The sequence below is a fragment of the Gopherus evgoodei genome, chromosome 14 (assembly GCF_007399415.2).
Source record: "Gopherus evgoodei ecotype Sinaloan lineage chromosome 14, rGopEvg1_v1.p, whole genome shotgun sequence".
NCBI classification, from domain to species: Eukaryota; Metazoa; Chordata; order Testudines; family Testudinidae; genus Gopherus; species Gopherus evgoodei.
In genome coordinates this window covers 20,464-46,735 of record NC_044335.1, presented here as the reverse complement: position 1 = coordinate 46,735, position 26,272 = coordinate 20,464, and the positions used below count along the sequence as shown (strand labels likewise).

Sequence of the window (26,272 nt, the reverse complement as noted above, 5' to 3'; positions counted from 1 at the left end):
GAAAGTATACTTAATTGAAACCATTCTTTGAAAGTTTTATTAATTGCTAACAAACTGGGATTAGGTAACAACTAGACCATAACTGTAATTAAACACTTATGAGAAAAGCCAATGTTCTGACCAATCTTTACGCCAAGAGTCAATGTATAAAGTGAGTAAAACACTGAAGCAAATACAACCCATATCCCCTTAGGAATATTGTAATAGTCTCATTGTTTAACTCTGTCACTCTCAATTCACCTGAGGCAGGAGAGTATCCTACAGGCTGAACTTTATGTTGTTGCATTTGTTCTAGGACAAGAGTTGCAGAGTAGAGAGGTGAAAAAGAAACACAAATACAGATATTTGAGATTAGACACGGAAATATTGTGGAAGTAAGAGAAGTCATCCTGTTGTTGTAATGCAGAGAGATGATCTATTTTCCTGCATTGCGCTTCAGAAGGACATTCAGAATGAAAATGTACTAATTTACAGTCATAACTATCATTGTGCAGGGAAAAATGCTTTTTAATTCTAGTTCAGAAATAGGGGATTGGCTCAGTGATCAGAGACATTACAACTATCGCAACTGAATCACTGACCGAGGGCCACATCGATGGTCTCAAAGCCCTTAACATAGGCAAACTTGTCACAAGAGAAGTCCACCTGCAGCAGCATCACACCGCTTCTGTGGGGTGTGAATTCAAAGTAAATCTGTGATCGCTCCCTGGGTGCCAGTGCTGCCACACTAAAACAAAGAAAAAATCAATGAGTTCAGGCTTAGATAGGAAATTCTCCTATTATGTATCCCAGCGAGACTCAATGAACAAGCTGAATTGGAAAGGAAAAGCAACGCCACCTATAACTGTCACACCAAAGAGACGATCTGAAGTATCTGAGGGGCAGCCCTGTTTCCTGGGAATTGTTGGGACTCAAGGCACCTGTGTGAATCAGGAAGCAATAAGAAATGCTAGATTTATAAAGGGAAAGAGATGAGAGGGCGGACAGTGCTACTGCACATCTCCATATCTAGATGCAATACAGAGCTGTCAACTGTCTAGTTTTGAGATTGTTGATTTTGGGCCTCAAAATGGGCAAAAACTCATATTGTAAAGAGCCTCCCCCCGGGTTGTCAGGCACCTGTGTTACTGACACCCCATCATTATCGCGTAGGGGCAGACGTGTGGAGGCGTTTGTTTTTTTTCTTTCCTCTGAACTGGGCTGGTAATTCAGAGGCAAAAGCTTCCAGGGACCCTCTGTGGAATTTCATTTTGCAGAGTCCTGTGGATACTAAGGGGACTTTTATAGTTCCCACAGGAAGTATTAGCCAGACCAGCTCATGGTAAAACATGCTGTTAGTCTCCGTATGGAATATTGAACATTGTGGATTCCTCACTGAAGAACTCAAAAAGACAATGCCCAGCAAAACAATAATTAATGAGGCATTCTGCTCACATGCTTTGCAAAGGCACAATTTTTTCCCAGGTTCCCATTCATCAGTATTTATTTGTTTTAAGGGAAGTCAAAGCAACCCTGCTTGCTTATGCTGGGAGGAAGAAAGCTATGGCAAGCTTTTATCTATCTACTGTATCTTGGACTCATCACTGTACTATCTGAGTAGCTCCCACATATTTAAAAGCAGAAATACAAAGCCCTGCTCTAGATGCTGCACTGAAGACTCACCCACCTGTTCCACCACACTTTGTCTTCAATTTTTTTACACAAAAAGTCAAGAATAACAAATAAATTTCACCTGAAAATGAGAAATCTCCAAAAGTTTTAAGTCACATGTTCAAGACCTGATGGCACACTGAGAAGAACACACCCAGCAGATCTGGGCATTGTTCTTCATATGTATTTCCTAAGACTTGCAGTTTCATACTTAGTTTAAAATGCATGTTGAAGATGGAATGTAAGTGTTCTAAGTCTTGCTCACCAAGAAACCAAGGTCAGGACTCTGTCAGTCTTTTATCAAAAGTGATGGACAGATGACTCCCCTTTTACTTACTCTATTTTGACTTCTTGATTCATCAGTTTCACCAGCACCACACAGTCCTTCACTGGCTCCGGGAGAGGATTGGCATACGAGATCTCTACAGTAGCAGGCTTGTTCACCACAACCTGTGTAGGAATCTAAATGGAGGGGGACAAACTTTTCTGGTGATTCACAGTTGTTATGCTCTCTCCTCCCGCCCCTTGCAGGACATTTACTTGTGAACAGCCAAAGGTGTTAACCTTTTCAGGAGGTGTCAGACACTCTCCCAGGAATGGAGTGCCAGACATAATGCTGATGTGGGCAGAGCATATTTCTCCTTCAGGGGATAGATGGGCTATAGGTAGAACTATGGAATTTAGCTTCTGGTTGATGTGCATCTCCCCTTTCCTACCTTTTCCTGGTGCTGAAGCTGGGCTGTATTAGCTGTGCAGTTGAGCAGAGGCAGGGAAATGTATATATTTTAAAAGATTTCACGCTCAGATTTACTCAGACATGTCTTTTAAAATCGGTTTGTCCTTTAGTTTCCTGCCTGATTTTCTGTGGTACAATGAGCACTGAACACGCTCTTGACAGTGATTAAAGATGCAAACAGTATAAATCAATCTTCATGTTACTGTGAATTCAGGCTCCAAGTCTATTTCAGGACAGGGCAATGTCATTTGAGAGCAGCCAGAAAACTACAATAATTAAAGTAAGAATGGAAAATTTATAACTAATCCAAAACAAATGATCTGATGGCACTTGACTTGTAAGGTGACTTGGTAGGGAATGTGCCTGAATACATTTGTACTACAGAAGAGAAAACACAAGTGGTAAATAAACACAGAGAGCCAGGGCAAAGTTTCAAAAGTGGCTTCTGATTTTTTCATTCCCAGCTTGACATCCTACGGTTTTCTCAAGCTGGGCAACAACAACTCAGTAGCCACTTTTGGAAAACTTGGTCTGGATTTTCACGCTTGATCCTAGAATTCCCATTAGAACATAAGAATAGTCATACTGGGTCAGACCAAAGGTCCATCTAGCCCAGTATCCTGTCGTCTGACCATGGCCAATGCCAGGTGCCCCAGAGGGAATGAACAGAACAAGTAATTATCAAGCAATCCATCCCCTGTCACCTGTTCCCAGCTTCTGGCAAACAGCCCATCTTCTGGGCTGAGCTCCAGCCACAAGACTCTGTGAGAACTCTTCCATTTGCTTTCCATTATGGGCAGCAGGGAGACAGCTCTTTACCTTGATGAAGATGGTTGGAGTCTCTAAAGTGATGGTCTTCACCACCAACATCTTTCCCTCCAGTGTATGCATGACTTCACACAAGGCAGTCACTAAGATCTTTTTATCATCAGTCAGGGACTTTTCATACTGGGCATAAGAGATCTTTAACTGAATCTGTTTCTCTGAAATGCAAACATATTTGGAAAGTATCAGACTCCAGTAATTTCACAGATGCCCTGGGTGACTTTGTTTTTAGTCTTCTCTGTAGTATGTGTTTACAAGATGGCACAGACAGAGGATGTTTGGTTCCATGTGAATCTCTTGCCTGCAAGCCCTTGCTCTGCATCACTCCTTGCTGGCTGCTGCAGACAGTTCTGTTATCTGGTACAAATTTTATTTTGCTTCCTCAGTCTAACCCTACTCTCTTCAATACAGAGTACACTGGTGAAACTGAAAGTAGAATTTGGCCCTCTGCATTTAATTGTATACCTGTCCTTATATTACTGACAACTGGCTGGGTAAGACATTTGGTCTATCCCTCCATGTATCCTTTTCTAGATTTTTACCTCTGCTGACTAGATGAAAGATTGGTCCAATTATCATAAGGTCCCTTGTAGAGTAGCCCAATCCCCTTCCTCATTGTCTCATTCCTTACAGTTTTTCTGCTATGTATGGAAAAATAATAGCTTCTACCTCTGCAGCCCTCTGGGGCGAAGAAGTTCTATGTATCTTGCACTTGTTTTATTAACCCTAACCTTAAGGAGACATGGAGCTTTGCTGAAACTTTTACTGTATCTTAATTTGTTTTTACTGCATGTATACCCTCCTGTGTTAAATTCTCTTCAGTGATCCCTGTTGACTGAGAGAGAGAGAGCGAGCGAGCATCACCTAGTCTTACAACACTCTTACCCATTAGCCCACCACAGAGAGAAATTATTTTGTGGATATCATAATTTTTTTAATACTATAACTGTCATGCTAGTAAAGGATGGACAACCAGATTTTGTTCCTGAGCAATTTTGCAAGAATTGCAAGGCTGACATAGATATGCATTTGGTGTATCATCCTCCTGTCCATCTGACTGTGAATAGTTATTTTCTCAGTTTAAGAACATGGTTTTGCTCACTGTCCAATCATATGAAAAGTTACCTTCTTTAGAACCAAGATCAACAGATGTGGCTGCCTGCAAGATCTCTGCCACCGCTCTCCTTGTGTACAGGATGGTTGATGCACTCAGGTTCACCTTTACAGGTTTATATTCAGAGGATAAGTTGGTGAGAATTAAGATTAGGTTGATATCTTTGCCAAACACAGGGGGTTCAACTAGCTTGAATACCCCAGAGACTTCAGGTTTTCTAACTGTTTCTGATGATCCCTCGTTAGGAACTTCTGAGAGCCTTTCTGTGAGATTTGATCCACGTGCCTTGGCACAGGCCTTTTTATACACCTCTCTTTCCTTGTGAGAGCCTGGGTGAAGGGGAAACATCAGTAAATTTCATAACCATGTCTCCATTACACAGTCCCTAGGTTAAGGTTATAAAGAGAGTCCAGTATACCAGCTCTGCACTACCTACCAACCTGAGGTACCTGCAGATCCCACTTGTATAGTAGCTCCCTGGATCTGGGATTTGCACATCTAAGTATTTGTGAAACAGTGAAATGATAACAGTCACTAAAATGAAACACATTGTCTTCCTGCTAACTGCTGGCTCATAGGGCTCCTATTGTCTCCTGTCTTTCACCACAGTATGCAACAGGACTTTGTTCTATAACTCTGCAGGCCCTTCTGATAACTAACTTCTACACTATTTATAGTAGCATTAAAAACATCCTGAGCAAATTTCCAGAAGTGGCCACTGATTTTAGGTGCTCAACTCAGGACACTTTCATCTGAGCATCTCCAGCTTCCATTAACTTCAGTTCATGCTTTAAGTGCTCAGCACTTGTGAAAAATCAGATTCCAGGTGTTCGAAGTCAGATATCCAGACACTAAAGCACCCAGTATCAGTGGCCATTTCAGAAAATGTGTCTGTAAATCACTGATGTCATAGCATCAGCATGATTTAAAACCACAAAAGCCAGGAAGCTAGCCAGTTAGCAGAAAAAAGTTGCTCCTGCTTAGCTTAGCACAGCATTTCTTGCCAGTCTGAATGTTCATCCTATGAGCATTTCATGCCATGAATAAATGAAACTGTATTTTGTGACAAATAAACTTCTTATTGCAGTATTCCAGAGCTATCATGTAGACAAATGACAAAATTTGTGATACAAGGTATGTGGGGGATGACACATGCTCAGATTTTAAACCTGTTTCCATTTAGTTTAATACAGTTTTAATCCTTAAAAATCTGAGTAGTTCCTTGGATGAAAATGCTTGACTGTTTTCTGTGGATTTGTTATTCTGAGAGGGGTTGTTGCTGCCAGGGACGGCTCCAGGCACCAGCATTCCAAGCTGGTGCTTGGGGCGGCAAATTGCAAGGGGCGACAGTCTCTGTTGTTTTGCCCCCAAGCAGCGCGCCAAATTGCCGCCACGGGTGGGGGTAGGGCAGTCCGTGTGCCCTTAGGGCAGCAGGCATGTTTCCGCAGTGGCGGCAATTTGGTGGCAGCTTCTATGTTTAGCTGTCCGCTGTGGCTTCAGCTAAACATAGCAGCTGCTGCCGACTTGCCATGGCTGCGGAAACATGCCTGCTGCCCTAAGGGCACACGGACTGCCCCCGCCGTCTGCGGCGGCAATTCCGCATGCTGCTTGGAGCGGCAAAAACTGTAGAGCCGGTCCTGGTTGCTGCTGGAAGTCAAGGAGGTTCACAGCAGCATGGAGCACAGAAAGGCTCAGACTCTTGTCGAGAGTAGGTTTGATTCCATCTCTCCACAGAGGGAAATCCATGCTGGTGTCCTGTCTGTGTGCTATTATTGTTTGTTATGTGTACTGTAGTAGCCCCCAGAGGCCTCAATCAGTATCAGGGCCCCACTGTGCTGTAGAAACACATTGTTAAGACAGTCCCTGACCTGAATCACTTAACAGTTGTATTTAAGACAAGGTGAAACAAGTGGATGTAACAAACATTTGGAGGGAGGATTAGGGTATAAGTGATAGAAACGGGTGTCTACACAGGCCATAATTAGAAGATAGTGTTTTGTGGGGGACTGAGGATGTTAAAATATGAATAAATGCAACTTGACGCCCATTACTACTTCTCCATCCATCTATAAGGCCAGAAATGCAAGGTGGAGACAGGGCAGCCAAGTGTGAATGTGCACAGGAGTGTCTGGGAGTCAGAGGGGGAAATGAGCCCATGGCTACAGGTAGGCAGGCAAGGAGAAAGAGGGATGATTCACTCCGAGGAAGGGTGTGGTGTCGGGGAGTGGTGATGACATCTTTCTTATGAGAAAAGGGAGAAAAGGGGCTAGTGGGGAGGATCTGGTGAAGTTATAGGGTAGAAGGGTGACTGAGGAACTGAAATGAGTGTGTATTTACCCATCTGAATCTCCTCATGTCACAGTTGTTAGCGTGTTCAACTTTGCTCATTCAAAGTTAAACCATGGAATTGTCCCAGTTGTAAAGCAGAATTAAGACCAATGGAAACAAGCAGAATGATGTTCTTCTGGAACCCTCAGAATTTCAGGATGTAGCTAGTGCATGTGGCTGCCTGCAAGGATCCAGTTCATGTCATAGCGAATGGCATGGATGGAACCTGGGCATAGTCAGTGCCTTGGTGGCACAGAGAAGTCTAGAGATTTCTTATGTAGCTGGTGGTGTATATGGAACTCAGTTTCAATGATATTAGCGATGTCTTCTACAATCGTTTTTTTTTACTTCAGTTTTCAGGAAATTTTAATTGCTGGTTTGCTTTGGGTGGCAAAAAGTATCTGTGAACTCTATGAAACAATTTATTGCAGAATATTAGTCAGTGCACTTCCTGCTAAAGATTCTATCCAGCACACAACACCATGAATGTGGTACCCATTGTTTTATGAAGCAAGATTGAAAACAATATTGCCAGGAATATTGTTCCAAATGAAGCAGAGAAGTGATTAAACCAAAATATGCAACCAGTCCTAACTGTCCAGTGCCAAGAACCCCAAGGGGAAATTAACTGTGATAGTTTTCCTTTACCTTCTGGATATTTATAATTGTTAGTGACATCCACACGGGAATTGCTGCCCACAGCTTTGGTGCTGATGGCCTTGCCAATTCTCTCCGTGTCACAATACACTTTTTTCCTGGTTCCATCTTTGTAGACTATCCATTGGTTACAGTCAGCATTCACCTCCGTAAACACAAATAGGGTGTCATAGTCCAAGTCTACATCACCTTCTTTGATGGCTCTGACGGAAGCAGGACCGCACTGAAATATCCCTAGGGCATGAAGAAAAATCAGCAACCTTATTAGGCACTTTGAGTCTCAGCAAAGGGACATAATTTCATAAGCGGAACTTTATCTGTTACCTTTGCTTTGCTCTTGCGGAGTTGAATCTAGAACCTGCCATCCACTGTATGGTGTTCCCAAGTCTCTTCGACTGAACCAAGCTTCGTTCCAGACATGATAATCCCTGAAGGTGAAAATGAACAGAAGTGTGGTTCAAAAGAAGGGCAGAAATCCAGCCAATCAGTCTAATGATGGGACTATGAAGAGATCCTTCGGAGGACCTACATATTACCATTCTGGGCACAAGAATGGAGTATGATGCTTTTAAGGTGTTGCTGTGATGTAACATTGAGTCTCTTGGGATTGTAACGGAACATGATGGCGTCCCTAAGGGAAAATGACACTATCTGGGTATTACTGGGGTTCAGCCTTTAAGAAAAAGCATCCTGGGAGGGACAGTGACCCAGACGAGTCATGTGACTACTAGGACTATGTAAGAAAGCATCCATAATTCAGTTAGGGAGTCTCCAGGTGGAAACATGACCTGGAGGGTGGCTCTCAATTAAGGAAGCTGGGTAAACCTTGGCCCAGTAGGGGCTGAAAGAGAAACTTGCAGAGAGAAGGAGGCACCTGCGGAACTAGAAGGTGAAACCTGGGGAAGAGGTTCTCTGTGAGAGACAGGTCACAAAAAGGACCCTGTAAGGTGTGAGAGCAAAAAGGAAAGGCTGAAGGCAATATAGCACTGGTAGGAACTTGGCAACTCAGTTAAAAACATAGAATATAATAATGGCCATATTGGGTCATCTCGCTCACTGTCATGTCTTCTGGCAGGGGCCAGTGCCAGGTACTTCAGAAGGAATGAACAGAACAGGCGATTATAGAGTGATCCATCCCCCTGTTACAGGCTTAGGACACCCAGAGCATGGGCTTGTGTCCCTGACGATCTTGGCTAACAGCCATTGTTGGATCTATCCTCCATGAACTTATCTAATTATTTTTTGAACAATGTTATAGTTTTGGCCTTTGCAACATCCCTTAGCAATGAGTCCCCAGGTTGACTGTGCATTGTGTGAAAAAGTACTTTTTATGTTTGTATTTACACCTGGTGTCTATTAATTTAATCATGTAACCCATGGTTCTTGTGTTATGTGAAGGGATAAATACCACTTTCTTCACATCATTCATGATTTTGTAGACTTCTATCATATCCCCTCTTAGTTGTCTCTCTTCCAAGCTGAACAGTCTCAATCTTTTTAATCTCTCTTCACATGGAAACTGTTCAATACTCATAATAATTTTTGTTACCTTTCTCTGTACCTTTTCCAATTCTAATTTTATTCAGGGGCCTCAGGATGAGGAATTTCAGAAGGGAGGGAAAGAGGAAAACCCAATCCCCTTCAATCCTGTTTTATCAGGGTAAGGAACCAATTAGTCCTGGTGAGAACAAAAGGATCACTGATTAAGTCCAGGGAGGGCAAAAGACTACTGCGTTATGCCCTCCATCAATAAATGGACTACTGGTGCAAGGAATAAGCCAGGAAATGTGGCCAACTCTTAACATTTTATTGTGAGTCTTGTGATATCTGGTGTTTTTCTTAAAGCCCCACATGATGGAGTCATGTGGTTGTGTGAGAATCTTAAGAATCTCCACTTTCATTAAAAAAAAAAATCTAGCCCAACTAGTTGTAGAGAAAAGTAGGAAAACATGAAGTGAGTAGTCTAAAGGCTCAGAAACCAGAAGGCAGTTGAAAATGAATCCAAAATGTATTTTTCAAAAACCAGCAACACAACATGATTTTTAAACTAGTCTCATGACTTTTTGGGCCTGGACTCATGATTTTTGAACACTTAGCTATTGGTAATTCTGGACATGAGCTGGTATTTTAGCAACAGGACAGAACTACTGAACCTGGGGAGAGTTGGAAGATAGTTGTTTGTTTTTGGACTGGTTTTTGTGTTGTTTATTCCCGTATGGGGAATGCCTAATTTTAAGTTTGGGCAACAAACTCTGGTCACCTATTCACCAGAGGAGACTCAAGAGTCCAGTGAAGGAGACTGAAGCATAAATGTGTGATGACGAGAGGTCATTACAGCAGTAAATCGGGTAAGAGCATGAGAGAAACAGAAACGTGACTGCATGGGCAAGAACAAGATTTTTTTTTTTTTAAGAGATTGGTGGGTGAGAGATTTGGTGCATGAAATCTTAAACTTCTTAAATTACTGCTAATTTTCAAGTCATAAGAGTGCTTTGCCAAAGGAAAACCAGATACTATTAAATCAAGAGCAAAATAGTTCAGTGTAGTTTCCTTCCAATCTGGAAACTCTTTTATCAAGATATTTTTTTTTATATGAAGATTCTCTGATTTCCTTCAGGTCTGTGCTGCTGTTGTGCTGTGTTTACTAGTGCAGTGACCAGAGCAGCATTGCTTTTATGGTAACTGATGCCCTCTCCCTAAGTGTTGCTGAGATACAGAAGCTTTTATATTTACCATGAGGAGTCTCTGCCGATGTTAAGGCTCTTTCCAGCACTGTCATAGTATTTATCAATACTCAGGTTTCCATCCGCATCATGGGCAGAATTAAAGTTTGAAATCAAACGAGTTGGAATCCCCAAACATCTCATAACTGAAACACACAAATATACAGGAATGCTTCAACTGTCTTATTGTAAATGTTTAAATGCTAAACACCTTGTTTCTCAGCCATTCCAGACTGACTAGTTTCACTGGCTGCGACTAATCAGCATTTTCATTGTGTTTCAAGCACAGTTTCCAAGTGCTGAGTGAGTCATTTTGTGTTTCGTAGGATATGTCTACACTGGAGCTAGAAGGTGCAAACTGCAGCTCAAGGAGGCATACCCATGCTAGCTCTGATCAAGCTAGCATGCCAAAGGAAGTGTAGATGCAGTGGTGTGAGGGACTATCCACCCTAAGTATGAATCTAGGGTATCAGATGGGATTGTATTTAGGGTGGCTAGCCCCTTCCTGATGTTTGCACTGCCAGGGCTCAACTTCTATTTTTAACGCTCTAGCTCGGTCAGAGTTGGCATGGGTATGTCTCCCCAAGCTGAAATTTATCCCTTCCAGCTCTAGTGTACGCATATGCTCATGAAGTGATGGAGGTTACAGGACACCTCCATTTCAATAGAATTATCTGTTCTAAGATGTACCTGTGCACATCACGCCTGCAAAAACCCAGCACTGGCCGTACTGGACAGGCTTGTAATTCTCTTGACGCCACTTCCTGAGGATCACCACACTACCATTCCATCTGGATGGGTTTTCATGCTCAGCAAAATTGTCATTCCAGCTTCCCTCCAGCACCCCGTTATCATTATCATTCCCGTTGATCTAAAATATGAGAGACATAGAATTAACAAAAAGAGGAGTCATGTGTCAAGTTCTTCCATCACATTATTCAGACACAGATGGTTCTGTTGGACTTTGCTGAGTTCCACTATGCAGCTACTGCTTTTTGCTGGTAGACGTGTTTGAAACCAAGAGCAAATAACCCATTCCTTACCATTGAACTAATCACTCGCCCCACATATTTAGGATCTCCTCTGCGGAACATATCAGTAACTGGGTCCTGACGACGGTACAGGCTCAGATCCAGCATAGTAAGGCAGATATTTAGAATATCATCTTGGAACTGTAACCAGAAGAGACAAAGCCTTGTAAAGAGAGAGTTAATTTTTCAAACAGAATTTGAAGATAAACTCCTCAGCAACTTCCTCTTTCTGAGAAATCCAAACACACAGATGTACTGGGACTGTAGGTACACAAAGCCCTCTGGCTGGAGTGAAGGGACATAATGGAGGGCTTGCACATGGACACCAGACTGGAGAAGTATTGTATAATCAAAATAAGCCAAATTCATCCTGGTAACTGTTTGTTTCAATGGAGTTACACCAGGGATGAACTGGTACAGTAGATCTGTATTGCTCCAAAGGTAATTCAAGCAAGGCAAATTATTGTATTGATTAGATTTGTATTTGTATCCTATGGGCTCTAATCTGCATCAGGGCACCTTGATGCTTGGCACTATATAAACATATAACACAGAGAAAGTCCTTGCCTCAAAGACTTTACAAACTAAGTCAAGCAAACTGATAAAGCCCAAGGAAATAGAATGTTAGGAAGAACCTGTTCCTTCCTGCAAGTTCTTATGTGGTGCACTGCAGGGAGGGCAACATTATTGTCCTCCAGTGAAAGTGTGGGCTGAGGCTACTCAGTTTTAAACTCAGGATGTAATCCTCTGCAATGAATGCAAGGTTTAATTCCCTACCACACCAGCTTCCTTTGCACCTGCTGACTTACACTCCATCCCTTTTTCACCCTGCTCTCTTGAGTGAATGAGTGAAGAATGGGTGTCTAATAAGATATGTGTATAAGTACCATCCTCAGTTTGCTATTGAGGTGCTTAGCTATGTACCTTCCTCTCAGACAAAACTTCTGCCTGTACATGATGTAAGTGCACTCATTAATACTGGATTGGGATTCCTTTGTCCTCCTTATAGCTGCACTGAACAGCAGAATTGTGATACATAAAATCATGATCAGAAGCATAAGATATTCTTGGAAATAAAGCAAATAACCTGACTCCCCTAAATAAACAGATACAGATACCAAAGAGACAAATGTGCATAAGAGAACATGAAATCAAAGGTGGGATAAAGACCTGAGTTCCCAAGTACATCTCCTACAGTTGATATAATTGCAGAACTACTAACTGTGGTATCAAGTATCAGAGGGGTAGCCGTGTTAGTGTGGATCTGTAAAAAGCAACAAAGAGTCCCGTGGCACCTTATAGACTAACAGATGTATTGGAGCGTAAGCTTTTGAGGGTGAATACCCACTTCCTCAGATGCATGTAATGGAAATTTCCAGAGGCAGGTATAAGTATGTAGGCAAGAATCAGTCTGGAGATAACAAGGTGAGTTCAATCAGGGAGGGTGAGGCCCTCTTCTAGCAGTTGAGGTGTGTACACTAAGGGAGGAGAAACTGCTTTCCTATCACTTAAATCAGCTTCTGTACCAGATGACTGAAGGATAGCTAATGTGATGCCAATTTTTAAATAAGGCTCCAGGGGGGATCCTGCAGATGATAAAAAAAATTACTCAAAATAGTTAAATCCAAATAAGAATGTGAAGTTATAAAGGGATCTCTCAAAACTAGGTGACTGGGCAACAAAATGGCAGACAGGGGGAGGGATAACTCAGTGGTTTGAGTATTGGCCTGCTAAACCCAGCATTGTGAGTTCACTCCTTGAGGGGGCCACTTAGGGATCTGGAGCAAAATCAGTACTTGGTCCTGCTAGCGAAGGCAGGGGGCTGGACTCTGTGACCTTTCAGGGTCCCTTCCAGTTCTATGAGATAGGTATATCTCCATATATTATTATAATGTTGATAAGTGCAAAGTAATGCATATTGGAAAACATAATCCCAACTATAATACAAAATGGTGGGGTCTAAATTAGGTGTTACCATTCAAGAAAGAGATATTGGAGTCATTGTGTATAGTTCTCTGAAAACATCCACTCAATGTGTAGTGGCCATCAAAAAATCTAACAATGTTAGATTTTTATAGGCAAATAACACAGGAATGTTTATAGGCAAATAACACAGGAATGCAGAGGCAAGATTAGAAAGGCAAAGGCACAAAATGAGCTCAAACTAGCTATGGGAATAAAGGGAAACAAGAAGACTTTTTATCAATACATTAGAAGCAAGAGGAAGACCAAGGACAGGGTAGGCCCACTGCTCAGTGAGGAGGGGGAAACAGTAACGGGAGACTTGGAAATGGCAGAGATGCTTAATGACTTCTTTGTTTCGGTCTTCACTGAGAAGTCTGAAGGAATGTCTAGTATAGTGAATGCTTACGGGAAGAGGGTAGGTTTAGAAGATAAAATAAAAAAAGAGCAAGTAAAAAATCACTTAGAAAAGTTAGATGCCTGCAAGTCACCAGGGCCTGATGAAATGCATCCTAGAATACTCAAGGAGTTAATAGAGGAGGTATCTGAGCCTCTAGCTATTATCTTTGGGAAATCATGGGAGACGGGAGAGATTCCAGAAGACTGGAAGGGGGCAAATATAGTGCCCATCTATAAAAAGGGAAATAAAAACAACCCAGGAAACTACAGACCAGTTAGTTTAACTTCTGTGCCAGGGAAGATAATGGAGCAGATAATTAAAGAAATCATCTGCAAATACTTGGAAGGTGGTAAGGTGATAGGGAATAGCCAGCATGGATTTGTAAAGAACAAATCGTGTCAAACTAATCTGATAGCATTCTTTGATAGGATAACGAGCCTTGTGGATAAGGGAGAAGCGATGGATGTGACATACCTAGACTTTAGTAAGGCATTTGATACGGTCTCGCATGATATTCTTATAGACAAACTAGGAAAGTACAAATTAGATGGGGCTACTATAAGGTGGGTGCGTAACTGGCTGGATAACCGTACTCAGAGAGTAGTTATTAATGGCTCCCAATCCTGCTGGAAAGGTATAACAAGTGGGGTTCCACAGGGGTCTGTTTTGGGACCGGCTCTGTTCAATATCTTCATCAACGATTTAGATGTTGGCATAGAAAGTACGCTTATTAAGTTTGCGGACGATACCAAACTGGGAGGGATTGCAACTGCTTTGGAGGACAGGGTTAAAATTCAAAACGATTTGGACAAATTGGAGAAATGGTCTGAGGTAAACAGGATGAAGTTCAATAAAGATAAATGCAAAGTGCTCCACTTAGGAAGGAACAATCAGTTTCACACATACAGAATGGGAGGAGGCTGTCCAGGAAGGAGTATGGCAGAAAGAGATCTAGGGGTCATAGTGGACCACAAACTTAATATGAGTCAACAGTGTGATACTGTTGCAAAAAAAGCAAATGTGATTCTGGGATGCATTAACAGGTGTGTTGTAAACAAGACATGAGAAGTCATTCTTCCGCTTTACTCTGCGCTGGTTAGGCCTCAACTGGAGTATTGTGTCCAGTTCTGGGCACCGCATTTCAAGAAAGATGTGGAGAAACTGGAGAGGGTCCAGAGAAGAGCAACGAGAATGATTAAAGGTCTTGAGAACATGACCTATGAAGGAAGGCTGAAGGAATTGGGTTTGTTTAGTTTGGAAAAGAGAAGACTGAGAGGGGACATGATAGCAGTTTTCAGGTATCTAAAAGGGTGTCATCAGGAAGAGGGAGAAAACTTGTTCACCTTAGCCTCCAATGATAGAACAAGAAGCAATGGGCTTAAACTGCAGCAAGGGAGATTTAGGTTGGACATTAGGAAAAAGTTCCTAACTGTCAGGTGAGTTAAACACTGGAATAGATTGCCTAGAGAAGTTGTGGAATCTCCATCTCTGGAGATATTTAAGAGTAGGTTAGATAAATGTCTATTAGGGATGGTCTAGACAGTATTTGGTTCTGCCATGAGGGCAGGGGACTGGACTCGATGACCTCTCGAGGTCCCTTCCAGTCCTAGAGTCTATGAGTCTATGAGTTAGGAACCATTAGGAATAGGATAAATAATAAAATAGTAAATATCATAATGCCACTGTATACATTTGTTATGCCCACACCTTGAATATTGCATGAAGTTCTTGTCGTCCCATCTCAAAAAAGATGTTTTAGAATTGGAAAAGGTACAGAGAGGGGCAAAAAAACCTGATTGAGGGTATGGAACAGGTGCCATATGAGGAGAGATTAAAAAGACTGGGACTGTTCATCTTGGAAAAGAGATGATGGTTGGCAGGCAATACGATAGAGGTCTATAAAATCATGAATGATGTGGAGACCATGAATAAGTAAGTCTTGTTTACCCCTTAACATAACACAGGAACTAGCGGTCGCCTGATTAAATTAATAGGCAACAGGTCTAAAACAAACAAAAGGAAGTATTTCATTACCCAGCACACAGTCAGCTTGTGGAACTCATTGCCAGGGGATGTTCGTAAGGCCAAACGTATAACACGGTTCAAAAAAGAATTATTTTCATGGAAGATAGGTCCATCAATGGCTATTAGCCACAATGGTCAGGGATGCAAACCCATGCTGTTGCCATCTGTAAGCCTTGGACTGCCAGTTGCTGGGACTGGACAAAAGGGATTGGATTGCTTGAAGATTGCTTTGCTCTGTTCATTCCCTGTGAACCATCTGACATCATCTGCTGTCAGATGAGTGGATGCTGGGCTAGATGGACCATTGTTCTGTCCCAGTATGGACATTCTTATATTCTTACCTGCCCATAATACCATCCTCTAGCTTCAATATAGTTGGCATTTCCGATAAAGATGATTCCATTTTCATCCAGAACATATTCCTGTCTTGCATCTTCGTTAGCTATGTGGACATCATCACCTGAAAGCACAAAGTTAGCGGTGCTGTTGCACCTATAACTGAGGGCATTGTAAGAGGGTTCAGTGTAGCTTATTGATTGAGAGGTCACATAACCAAGCTCAATGAATTTATTAATCAATAATTATACATCAAAAATTAATCAGCACTCTCTACAAAAAGGGTTAATACTTGACCAAGTCCACAGAGAGAGGTTGCAGCTCACTTATGTTCGAACTTTCTCTCTCTTAATCCTGGATTGTTATATCTTGCTTGTTTACAGTATTTTACTTGTCCGTTACACTTTGCAGTTGGTTACATGTTTACATTATCCAGTCATATGTTAATGTCATTTCTGTGGTTAACATTTCCTGTATACCTGCAAGATTCATGTTTCTCCTCCTTCTCCCCCATACATTTCCAATCTATGGGCAGTATAAAACTCATCTGTGAGTCATTTTCCATTATTTCTCTTTGCATAACTATGCAAAACTTCACTCCATCATATCTACCTATTTCATACAGTGAGAAGTGGGATGCTCTGGAACTACTCCATACAAAGCCAGTCAGGACTCTGGGGGAGTATACCTCCTCTCTTGGAGCAGACTGTCTCCAGGGCAAGAAGCTCACACGGCTTCCACCTTCCTGGGTCTGACCTCGGAGCATTCAGCATCCCCTTCTCACACCATGCGCTTCCCACAGTGAGTCCACTGGGTTCCTGGGGAAGCCAAAGGGCCCTGCATCCCACCTCCACAGTCAGACATGACTCTCAGCCAGTCAGTAAAATAGAAAGTTTATTAGACGACAGGAATGCAGTCCAAAACAGAGCTTGTAGGTACAGAAAATGGACCCCTAAGTCTGATCCATCTTGGGGCCAGGGAGGCCAGATCCCCGAATCTGGGCCTCCCTCTCTTTCCCCAGCCAGCTCCAAACTGAAACCCCTTCCAGCCCCTCCTCTGGCCTTTGTCTCTTTCCAGGACCAGGAGGCCACCTGATCTCTTTGTTCTCCAACACTTTCAATTGGCACCTTTGCAGCGGAGGGGCCCAGACCATCAGTTGCAGGAGACAGGGTGTCAGCCATCCTCTGTACAGACAGCATCACACTAGCCCTCTAAGGCTCTGCAACAATCACACACCCTTATCCCACTACCTAGATACTTAAGAAAGGCACAGAGGAAACCGAGGCACCCACACAGTATTCAGAGAAAACATTAAGAACATTCCCACTTCATCACACCATCATGTCTACCTATTTCTTCCTTTCTTTTGGTTTTGGGTACAGTTTCATAACTTGCTATTCATATAGCAGAGCCAATCACATTTTACCTAAGAAACACATTTCCTATGTGCTATATCAGCTAGCAAGTATGTGGTTAAAAGCTAAAAGCAGCAAAGAGTCCTGTGGCACCTTATAGACTAACAGACGTATTGGAGCATGAGCGGGTAAATACCTACTTTGTCGGATGCAAGCTGCTTTAGGCAACAATAAACCTGGTTATGAAAATAGGTCATGCCTAGAGAGATTTCCATTCCTTTCAAGAGGGCACATTCTAAATTAGTTCAATAAGCTCAAAGCCAGGTAAACCTTTTTCATTCCCTTGATGTAACCTGTATGGCATTCTGGGAGCTCTAGGCCTCTTTGGCAACAACACTGATGATAAACTTCAGCCAAAGCCATGGTTGTTTTTTGATCTTTCTGAGTAAGTGGATCTGTTAGCAGGAAGAGTACATCTCATTGTTATGTATCCCTGAATCTGGACAGTTCAGTGTGAGTATAGTATCAGAGGGGTAGTTGTGTTAGTCTGGATCTGCAAAAGCAGCAAAGAATCCTGTGGCACCTTATAGACTAACAGACGTTTTGGAGCATGAGCTTTCATGGGTGAATATCCACTTCACTGGATGCATGTAGTGGAAATTTTCAGGGGCAGGTAAATATATGCAAGCAAGAAGCAAGCTAGAGATAACGAGGTTAGTTCAATCAGGGAGGATGAGGCCATGTTCTAGCAGTTGAGGTGTGAAAACCAAGGGAGGAGAAACTGGTTTGTAGTTGGCAAGCCATTCACAGTCTTTGTTTAATCCTGAGCTGATGGTATCAAATTTGCAGATGAACTGAAGCTCAGCAATTTCTCTTTGAAGTCTGGTCCTGAAGTTTTTTTGCTGCAGGATGGCCACCTTAAGATCTGCTATTGTGTGGCCAGGGAGGTTGAAGTGTTCTCCTACAGGTTTTTGTATATTGCCATTCCTAATATCTGATTTGTGTCCATTTATCCTTTTCCGTAGAGACTGTCCAGTTTGGCCAATGTACATAGCAGAGGGGCATTGCTGGCATATGATGGCATATATTACATTGGTGGACATGCAGGTGAATGAACCGGTGATGGTGTGGCTGATCTGGTTAGGTCCTGTGATGGTGTCGCTGGTGTAGATCAGAGTTGGCATTGAGGTTTGTTGCATGGATTGGTTCCTGAGCTAGAGTTACTATGGTGCGATGTGCAATTACTGGTGAGAATATGCTTCAGGTTGGCAGGTTGTCTGTGGGCGAGGACTGGCCTGCCACCCAGGGCCTGTGAAAATGTGGGATCATTGTCCAGGATGGGTTGTAGATCCCTGACGATGCGTTGGAGGGGTTTTAGCTGGGGACTGTATGCGATGGCCAGTGGAGTCCTGTTGGTTTCTTTCTGGGGTTTGTCTTGCAGTAGGAGGCTTCTGGGTACATGCCTTGCTCTGTTGATCTGTTTCCTTATTTCCTCATGCGGGTATTGTAGTTTTGAAAATGGTTGGTGGAGATTTTGTAGGTGTTGGTCTCTGTCTGAGGAGTTAGAACAGATGCGGTTGTACCTCAGTGCTTGGCGGTAGACAATGGATCGTGTGGTGTGCCTGGGATGGAAGCTGGAGGCATGAAGGTAGGCATAGTGGTTGGTAGGTTTTCGGTATAGGGTGGTGTTAATGTGACCATCACTTATTTGCACCGTGGTGTCTAGGAAGTGGTCCTCCCATGTTGATTGGTCCAGGCTGAGGTTGATGGTGGGGTGGAAGCTGTTGAAATCGTGGTGGAATTTTTCCAGAGTCTCCTTCCCACCTTTACTTCTACCACAAAAACAGTAGACAACCAGAACAGATCATAGAGCACTGGAGTACTGTGCTTCATTGCATGATACTCTGCTTTAATGACTGAGCTGCTGATTTCTACACTGACCTCAGTTTCCAAGTGGGCTTAAGGTATAACCCATATAGGCTATGTCTATACTAGCACTTTTGTCAGTAAAACTTTTGTTGGTCAGGGTGTGAAAAACACACATCCCTGCCTGACATAAGTTACACTGACATTCGCACCAGTATGGACAGCACTATGTCGGTGGGCAAGCAGGTACCGCTGCTTATTGAGGGTGGCTTAATTGTGCTGACAGGAGAGCTCTCTCCTGTTGGCATAGAGAGGCTACATGGGAGACCTTACAGCAGGGCAGCTGCAGCCATACAGCTGTGCCACTATACGATCTGTAGTGTAGACATAGCCATAGTGTGTGCTGAGGTAGTCTAATCTCAAGGTGACAAAGGCCTGGATGACAGCTGCAAGATCTACATTCAGAGAAACAGTCTTAACCTCCTGGCCATATGTAAATGTAAAAGTCCTTGCTCTTGCCTGATGGCTGTTGCCTTGCTACTACTTGACCTCCTGGAAACACTTAATCTAATCAGACCCCTACATTGCAAATTTGAACTAATATTGGACACACATTTCATGAAGAAGCAGAAATTATATCCTTCAGTTGCTTCCTCAGACAACCAACAACACCTCAGTCCTGTTTGGACAGAACCTCAGCCATGCCGCAGTCTCAGCCAAAGGGATTATGCTTGTCTACTCTCATATTACCATGGCTCCTCAGCAGTGGCATGGCACTTGGAGAGTTCTTCCACTGAGGCTTCAAGAGCCACAGGATGGCTTGTGTACATTTTTAATAGGAAATATAAGTTAATGTGTTCACATTCACTAAAATAGCACTCAATGACAGGGCAATTAGGGATGGGCAAATGGTCTGAACTTTTCTTGTGTCAGAATACTTAGTCAAATTCTGAATTGTTTACAGCCCTTGTGGCTTGCTTTTCTGTGAGCATTGATACAATGGTTTTCTGTTTACAAATATTTGGGGAATAGTTTATATAAATGCACATATGTAAACAGGCATGTTTGCCTCATCAATGTTGGCATTGGTATGTATTTGTTGTCTTTGTAGGGAAGTGAGGGTGGTAGAAGGTGAAGAGAGACTAATGTGAAAAAGTGAGGTAAAAAATAAATCTGATCTTTAGGAGCAGCTATGCTCCCACCCCCCGATTTCAGCCTGTGCTGTACACTGCACTGTGGCTGCTGCTGGTTGCCAATATGGAGTTCTAAAGTTAGCACCATAGGAATCTCCAGACTTTCTACAGCTCCCTGTACAGCTTTCTGCACTAGTGCCCTCTCCTTCCACCTCCAACCTGTCACCAACCAATCACGTAAAAAACAGTACTATTTGACCTTGGGGACCAGTTGCCCACACTGCCTATCAAATACCCAGAGGCCAAAGTATGCTGGAAAAAGTTTGATATTCAGAATTGTTTTGTAAATAGTAAGGGGTTTGTAGCTGCTGGAGCAAAGTTCATTGCACATACTAGAGGCTCCTTGCATTCCTCCATTCTACTCCCACAAACTCCCTGTGAGCCACCATCCTACACCCCTCTATTTCAGGGACTCCCTGCAACTCCCCCAATAGCCCCTCTGGTGGTGGGGTTGTGTGTACTCCTCAACTCCTGTCAGTGGCTCTATGCCACCCATTTCCATTCCATTCTCCCTACACCCTAAGCCAGGGGCTCTCTGTGTACCACTTTCTCCATACCATGGTCTCCCACTCCCATTTGCTAGGGTTTCAGTGTGCCCTCTTCTACAGCAGGATCCCCCTTCTCCCTTGCATGTGTGCACCTCTGTTCCCCATTCTCCCTGCATAGCAGGGGCTCTGAGTGTGCACATTTAGCCCATATCCCCACTTTTGCCCAGGGAGTATGTCCCCCTGTTACCTCTTCCCCCACATAGCCTTTATGTTAGGGACTGTATATGTCCACCTTTCCCCATTCTTCTCATCACCCCACCATTCAGGATGTTCACATGTTCACCACTATTGGGAGGCTGGGTAGAGCAGAGTTAGGGGTATTGTTCTGCTGGGAGATGTTAATGGGTGCCATCAAACAGCTCTTCGATGAACAGACAGTTACAGAGGGGCTTGAGTCCGTAGCTGTGATAAACAGATTACAGGGATGCCATGTCTCCCATTTTCTCCCTTTCAGTTTTTCCAATCTCCCTCCTTTCCTGAATCAATAGGATTCTGCTCACTGATGCCTAGAATATTCTCAGTAATTTTGGAATTGGTTAGATATGAAGTCCAACAGTTCTCATGTTGTAGATAAACACAAATGCCATCAAGGTGGGTGTAAGGCCTTGCAAGCTGTGCCAAAGAGTGATCTGTGCATCACAAACTGAAATGGGCTGTGTTTGCTGTGGATAAATTGTTCACATAGAGTGGCTGAGACAACTCTTGTGCTTAGGGCAGGAATTTTGTGAGCACCTGCCTGGAGTGTGACTGTTATTTACTCATTTCCATTGTGCCTCTCTTCCTGGCATCTCAGCACTTTAGCTACAGAGACTAAAACAAGAACAAACAAAATATGTTTTGAATTTTGAGGATCTTCCTTTTCCACTTCCTCTCAGTAGTGGTACTTGCTTCAGTGATATCACCCAGCCACAGGCAGAAGCCCTTCTCTGTGTTGGCATCAGGGAGTTGTTGTTAAACAGGGTAGAATATTACGTAGCCAGATAATAGTCATGCTGCCTCATGTTAGGGCTCTCTCCCTTATCTGGCCATTGAGATGGAATCCTCTGATACCCTGATTTGGGGAGCTGATCTTCCAAACCTCAGAGTTTAAACTGGGACAAAGGAAATGGGAGAGCCACATTTTTTTCCTCACCATCTTTCCATTTTCAACCAGCAACAATGAGACTCGACCTGCCACCACCACTGCTGCCCCAGTGCCCCACTTTGAGCAGTGGCTCACCACAGTGTCTGCACTGCAGGCAAATGGGTTGTTCTGTACCTGCAGATTTATTTCCATCCGCCCAGATGCTTACCTAGCCGATAGCGTTTCAGGTAGCTATGCATTTCTCTGGGAAATTCTGTGTAGACACAGCCTCTGTGTCCTAAGTATTATTCATTAATTATTATGATGGTGCCTTGCAAGGCATTCTGAGCTAATTAGTAGGTTTTTTTATCTTGACTCATTAATTGGGGTGGCCTCTGACTCAGATCCCTAGTTATTGATGTGATGGCTGCTGCTTTGTAATTAGAGGAGGAAGCTGTTGCTAATTCTGCAGTCATTTCTCTTGTTCCTCTTCCTTTACACTGGGGGTTAATGGCTTGCCTGGTTAGAGATAATTCCCTTAAAATTAGGAGCCTAACTCAAGCCTTAAATGTCACTGTTCCATCATCACTTGTTTGCCAAGACCTGATCTCAGGGGTCTTCATTTCTACAGGAGTGCAAAATATGAGAAGCAGAGCTGTACCCTTCCCAATCCACTGTGAAAGAAGTGGGGAAGCACAGGACCCTGGCCTCCTTCATATCACATACCTTCTGGGGATATGGGAATTCTGACTGGCCCAGCCTTCACCTGGCCAGCACCGTCTGTGAAGGATGTAGGAAATAGGGTGACCAGATGTCCCAATTTTATAGGGACAGTCCTGATTTTTGGGTCTTTTTCTTATATTGGCTCCTATTACCCCCCCTACCACCCCTGTCCCGATTTTTCACATTTGCTGTCTCATCACCTTGGTAGGAAGTGCTGGGCTTTTTACTTAGATTTAGGAGTATGTGAGGGTATTAACTTCTACAAGAAATCACAGTGCCTCTAACTCAGGCCTTGGCAGGTATAAGCATTTTTTTTAATAGATTTTCACCATTCTCTTGGCTGTGGAAATCAGGTATTCTGGATCTCCTAGAAACGTCCTACGGGGCCACCTGGCACAGCTGGATATTTCACTGGTACAGTTTAAACTTGCCACCCATGCAGAGGTTGGATATTTTTCATAGTCAAAACAAATTTTTAAAATTTTAAGACTAGCTGAATTTGCTACCTGCAATAACTCTAAATGAGCAGGGCTGAGGCATGAGCTCATTGTGCATGCTGTGAAAGCAATAAAATTTAATTAATACCTTGAAGAGCAAATATCTCAGTTCCTACCTGAACACCAAGGGTTAAAGAGCAGTACAAAGTGCCCCAGGAACTTGGAGGAGACCTTGTTGCCAGAGGTGATCTGGAGGCTCAGTTTGTAACGTCCAATGACTGCATTAGCTGGGCTGGATATTGAGAAATTCATGTAGCTGGACTCACTGGGTCCTTGAACTGCAGTCCAGCCACTAGCCCCTGCCTCAGAGAGGTTAAAGATGGCCTTGGTGTGATGTGTCTCAGAAGGGGCTGGCCCTGGCAGAGAGAACAACAAACAGCAGTGTTTACTAAGAATGGGTATTTGTTTGTGGGTCATAGACAGAGGTCCACACTGATACAAATCTCAGACTTACCATGAGCACATTAGAGACACACTGTTACAAAAGTGAAATGAGTGAGGGGAAAGAACTTGTCTCTGAGTGGGATGAGAGGGATGCTGAAATGGGGAAAGATTAATCCTCTGTGAGGGAGGATTAGTAGGGTATCTGTAGGAGTTACCTATTTCTGTGACGAATGCTAAGTTGTCCCCTGTCTGAAGTGTCCTGTTGAACCACAGGGTCATCATGAAGACTTGCCCTCTCCTCACAATCAGATCTGCATAGGTATGTCTGTCAGTATGGTGTGCGCTAGTGTTGGCTTTAGGATGCCAGCTGATTTGTGTTGGTGTGAGATCTGTAAAATAAGAGAGAAGAGCTGAAGAAATAGCCAGTATATTTAATTCCCAGAGGCAGAAGTCAGTCACTGGCAGCAGGGACCTCCTTGAGGCTGGAGAAGTCACAGGTTCAGGGATTTTGCTGCTGGAGAATTGTTGAACTGAAGGGAAGACTGTTTAGTACCTTACCTAAGCTCAATGCTTAATGAGGGCTTGAAGAGCTTGTTGTGTTGGATTCTGTTACATTCATCTCACATGATATAACAAGCTTCCACATTTCATATAATGAAGTCATTAAAAGAAAAGTATTGCTATTTCATTATCACACTTTACAAGGATGGGCAGGTGGGATATCAGACAAGGCAGCAGAAATTAGAGTGGACACTAGTCCCTGAAGTGCTAGGAATCTGTCTAACTGGGGTAAAAAGGCGGACAGGATAATGGACCGTCAATATTAAAAATGAAGGAAGGGTTAGTGGGGTATAACAAGGAGTAATAAGATTACATAAAAAGGATGAATTTAGAACATAATTTAGGCTGAATAGCTGGGAAAACTTAACAGGCTGCAGAATAGTCTACTGAGGGAAACCTAGGATTTTTAAAAACTGGGTTGGACAGATTTCTTTCATCTCTCTAATTAGAATATGAAGTTCTCTTCTTAGGACCCAATTCACTATTGCCCTCCACCTTGAATAGCCATTTACACTAGTGCAAAGTAGGTAAAAAATTCTATGATTCAGATTTTTAGTATTTTACACACACTTTGCACTTGTATAAATGATTACACAAGGTTAGGGTTGTCATAAACAGATAGCTAAGGGTTAATGTCTCTTTTACCTGTAAAGGGTTAACAAACAGGGACCCAAACACCTGACCAGAGGACCAATCAGGAAACAAGATACTTTAAAATCTCGGTGGAGGGAAGCCTTTGTTTGTGTTTTTTGGGTTTGGCTTTGTTCTCTCTGGGCTCTGAGAGTGACCACATGTACCTACAGGCTCTCTAATCTTCTACTCCAATTTTGTGAGTACAAATGTAGAAAGGCAGTGTAGTCTTTTTATTTGTTTTCCTTTATTTGCAATTGTGTAGTTTGCTGGAAGTATTTTAAATTGTATTTGCTGGGGAGAGGCTTCTTTTTAGTTTCTATAAGCTGACAGACCCTGTAATTTTTTACCATCTAAATTGCAGAGATAGACCTTTTACTTTTTCTTTCTTTTTATTAAAAGTTTTGCTTTTAAGACCTGTCTGATTTTTTTCCCTTGTTGAGGCTCAAGGGAATTGAGTCTGTACTTAACAGGGAAGGAGAAGGGAGGGGAAGGGTGGAATCCCTTTGTTTTAGATTCACGGAGCTTGAATCTGGATTGCCTCTGGGGGAAGATATCATTCCTCTCTGTGTGGTGATTCAAGGAGTTGAATCACGGTGATCTCCTAGTGTACCCAGGGTGGAAAAGAGCTGGGAGGAGGAAAGGAGAGGGAAGGGAAATGGTTTATTCCCCTTTGTTGTGAGACTCAAGGAATTTGGGTCTTGGGGTCCCCAGGGAAGGTTTTGGGGGAGACCAGAGTCTATCAGGCGCTCTACTCTAAGTCCTGATTGGTGGCAGCATTACAGGATCTAAGCTGGTAATTAAGCTTAGAGGAATTCATGCTAGTACCCATATTTTGGACTCTAAGGTCCAGATTTGGGAATTATACTATGACAAGGGTGACCAGACTTCCTGATTTTACTGGGACAGTCTCGATATTTACTTGTTTGTTCTGCGCCCCAACCGATGTTTGGTCGGGATGTGAATTGTCCCAATATTTTGCCCTCCGGCGCACAGATGGAGGAGGCTCCCCACCTCTCCCCAATTTTTCCTATGCTCCGGTGGCTCTTGGTTTTTTTTGCTTTGTTTTTGTTTTTTGCTCCGCCAGCACCCCTCCGCAACCCGATATTTCACGTCTCTCATCTGGTCACCCTACACAAGGTGGATGGCAGCAGTAAGTTGAAACCCTAGTTTCTACATACAAGCTACAGGATCACAAATACACTGACAGTAATAACAAAACAACATTACAATGCAGTGCAATTGTAAATTACAATGCAAAACTGCCCTCTGAAATAAGTAATCTATACAGACACTTTCAATAAATGCCTCTTAAGAAAACACTTTTAAGGACATGATTAATATGCTGATGAACACTCAGATTGCACATTGAACTCACCTGCCATTCTCTCTCTCTCTCTCTCTCTGTATGAACTGTATATATCTTCTACTTAATTCCTCAGGGAAATCTCATCCACATTAATAATAAAGATCAAAGTCTGCTTTTGTCATCTGAAATTCAAGAGAGTTGGGTGAGGTGCTTGGCAGTTGTAACTGATCCCTGTAGACTTGTCAAATATAATTAGCCAGTTCCTATAATTTATGTCAGTTTAATGCCAATTTTCCTGCTTAACATGGGGTGTGACTGTGGGAAGAGATGCTAAACTTGTTTACCCAGAAGAAGTA

At 42.9% G+C, this 26,272-nt stretch overlaps 1 protein-coding gene across 1 annotated transcript; it reads right to left on the bottom strand.

The window, feature by feature from the left end:
• On the bottom strand, positions 1-26,272 carry LOC115634909 (protein-glutamine gamma-glutamyltransferase 6-like). Its single transcript, XM_030532930.1, has 13 exons — positions 25,986-26,272; positions 23,632-23,805; positions 23,149-23,388; positions 15,793-15,911; positions 11,077-11,205; positions 10,724-10,904; positions 10,044-10,179; positions 7,635-7,738; positions 7,302-7,544; positions 4,337-4,654; positions 3,206-3,369; positions 1,988-2,112; positions 1-727 (listed from the first exon to the last, which is right to left on the bottom strand). Exons 1-13 carry the CDS (start codon positions 25,990-25,992, stop codon positions 574-576), a joined length of 2,094 nt encoding a protein of 697 aa, XP_030388790.1. The 5' UTR covers positions 25,993-26,272; the 3' UTR covers positions 1-573.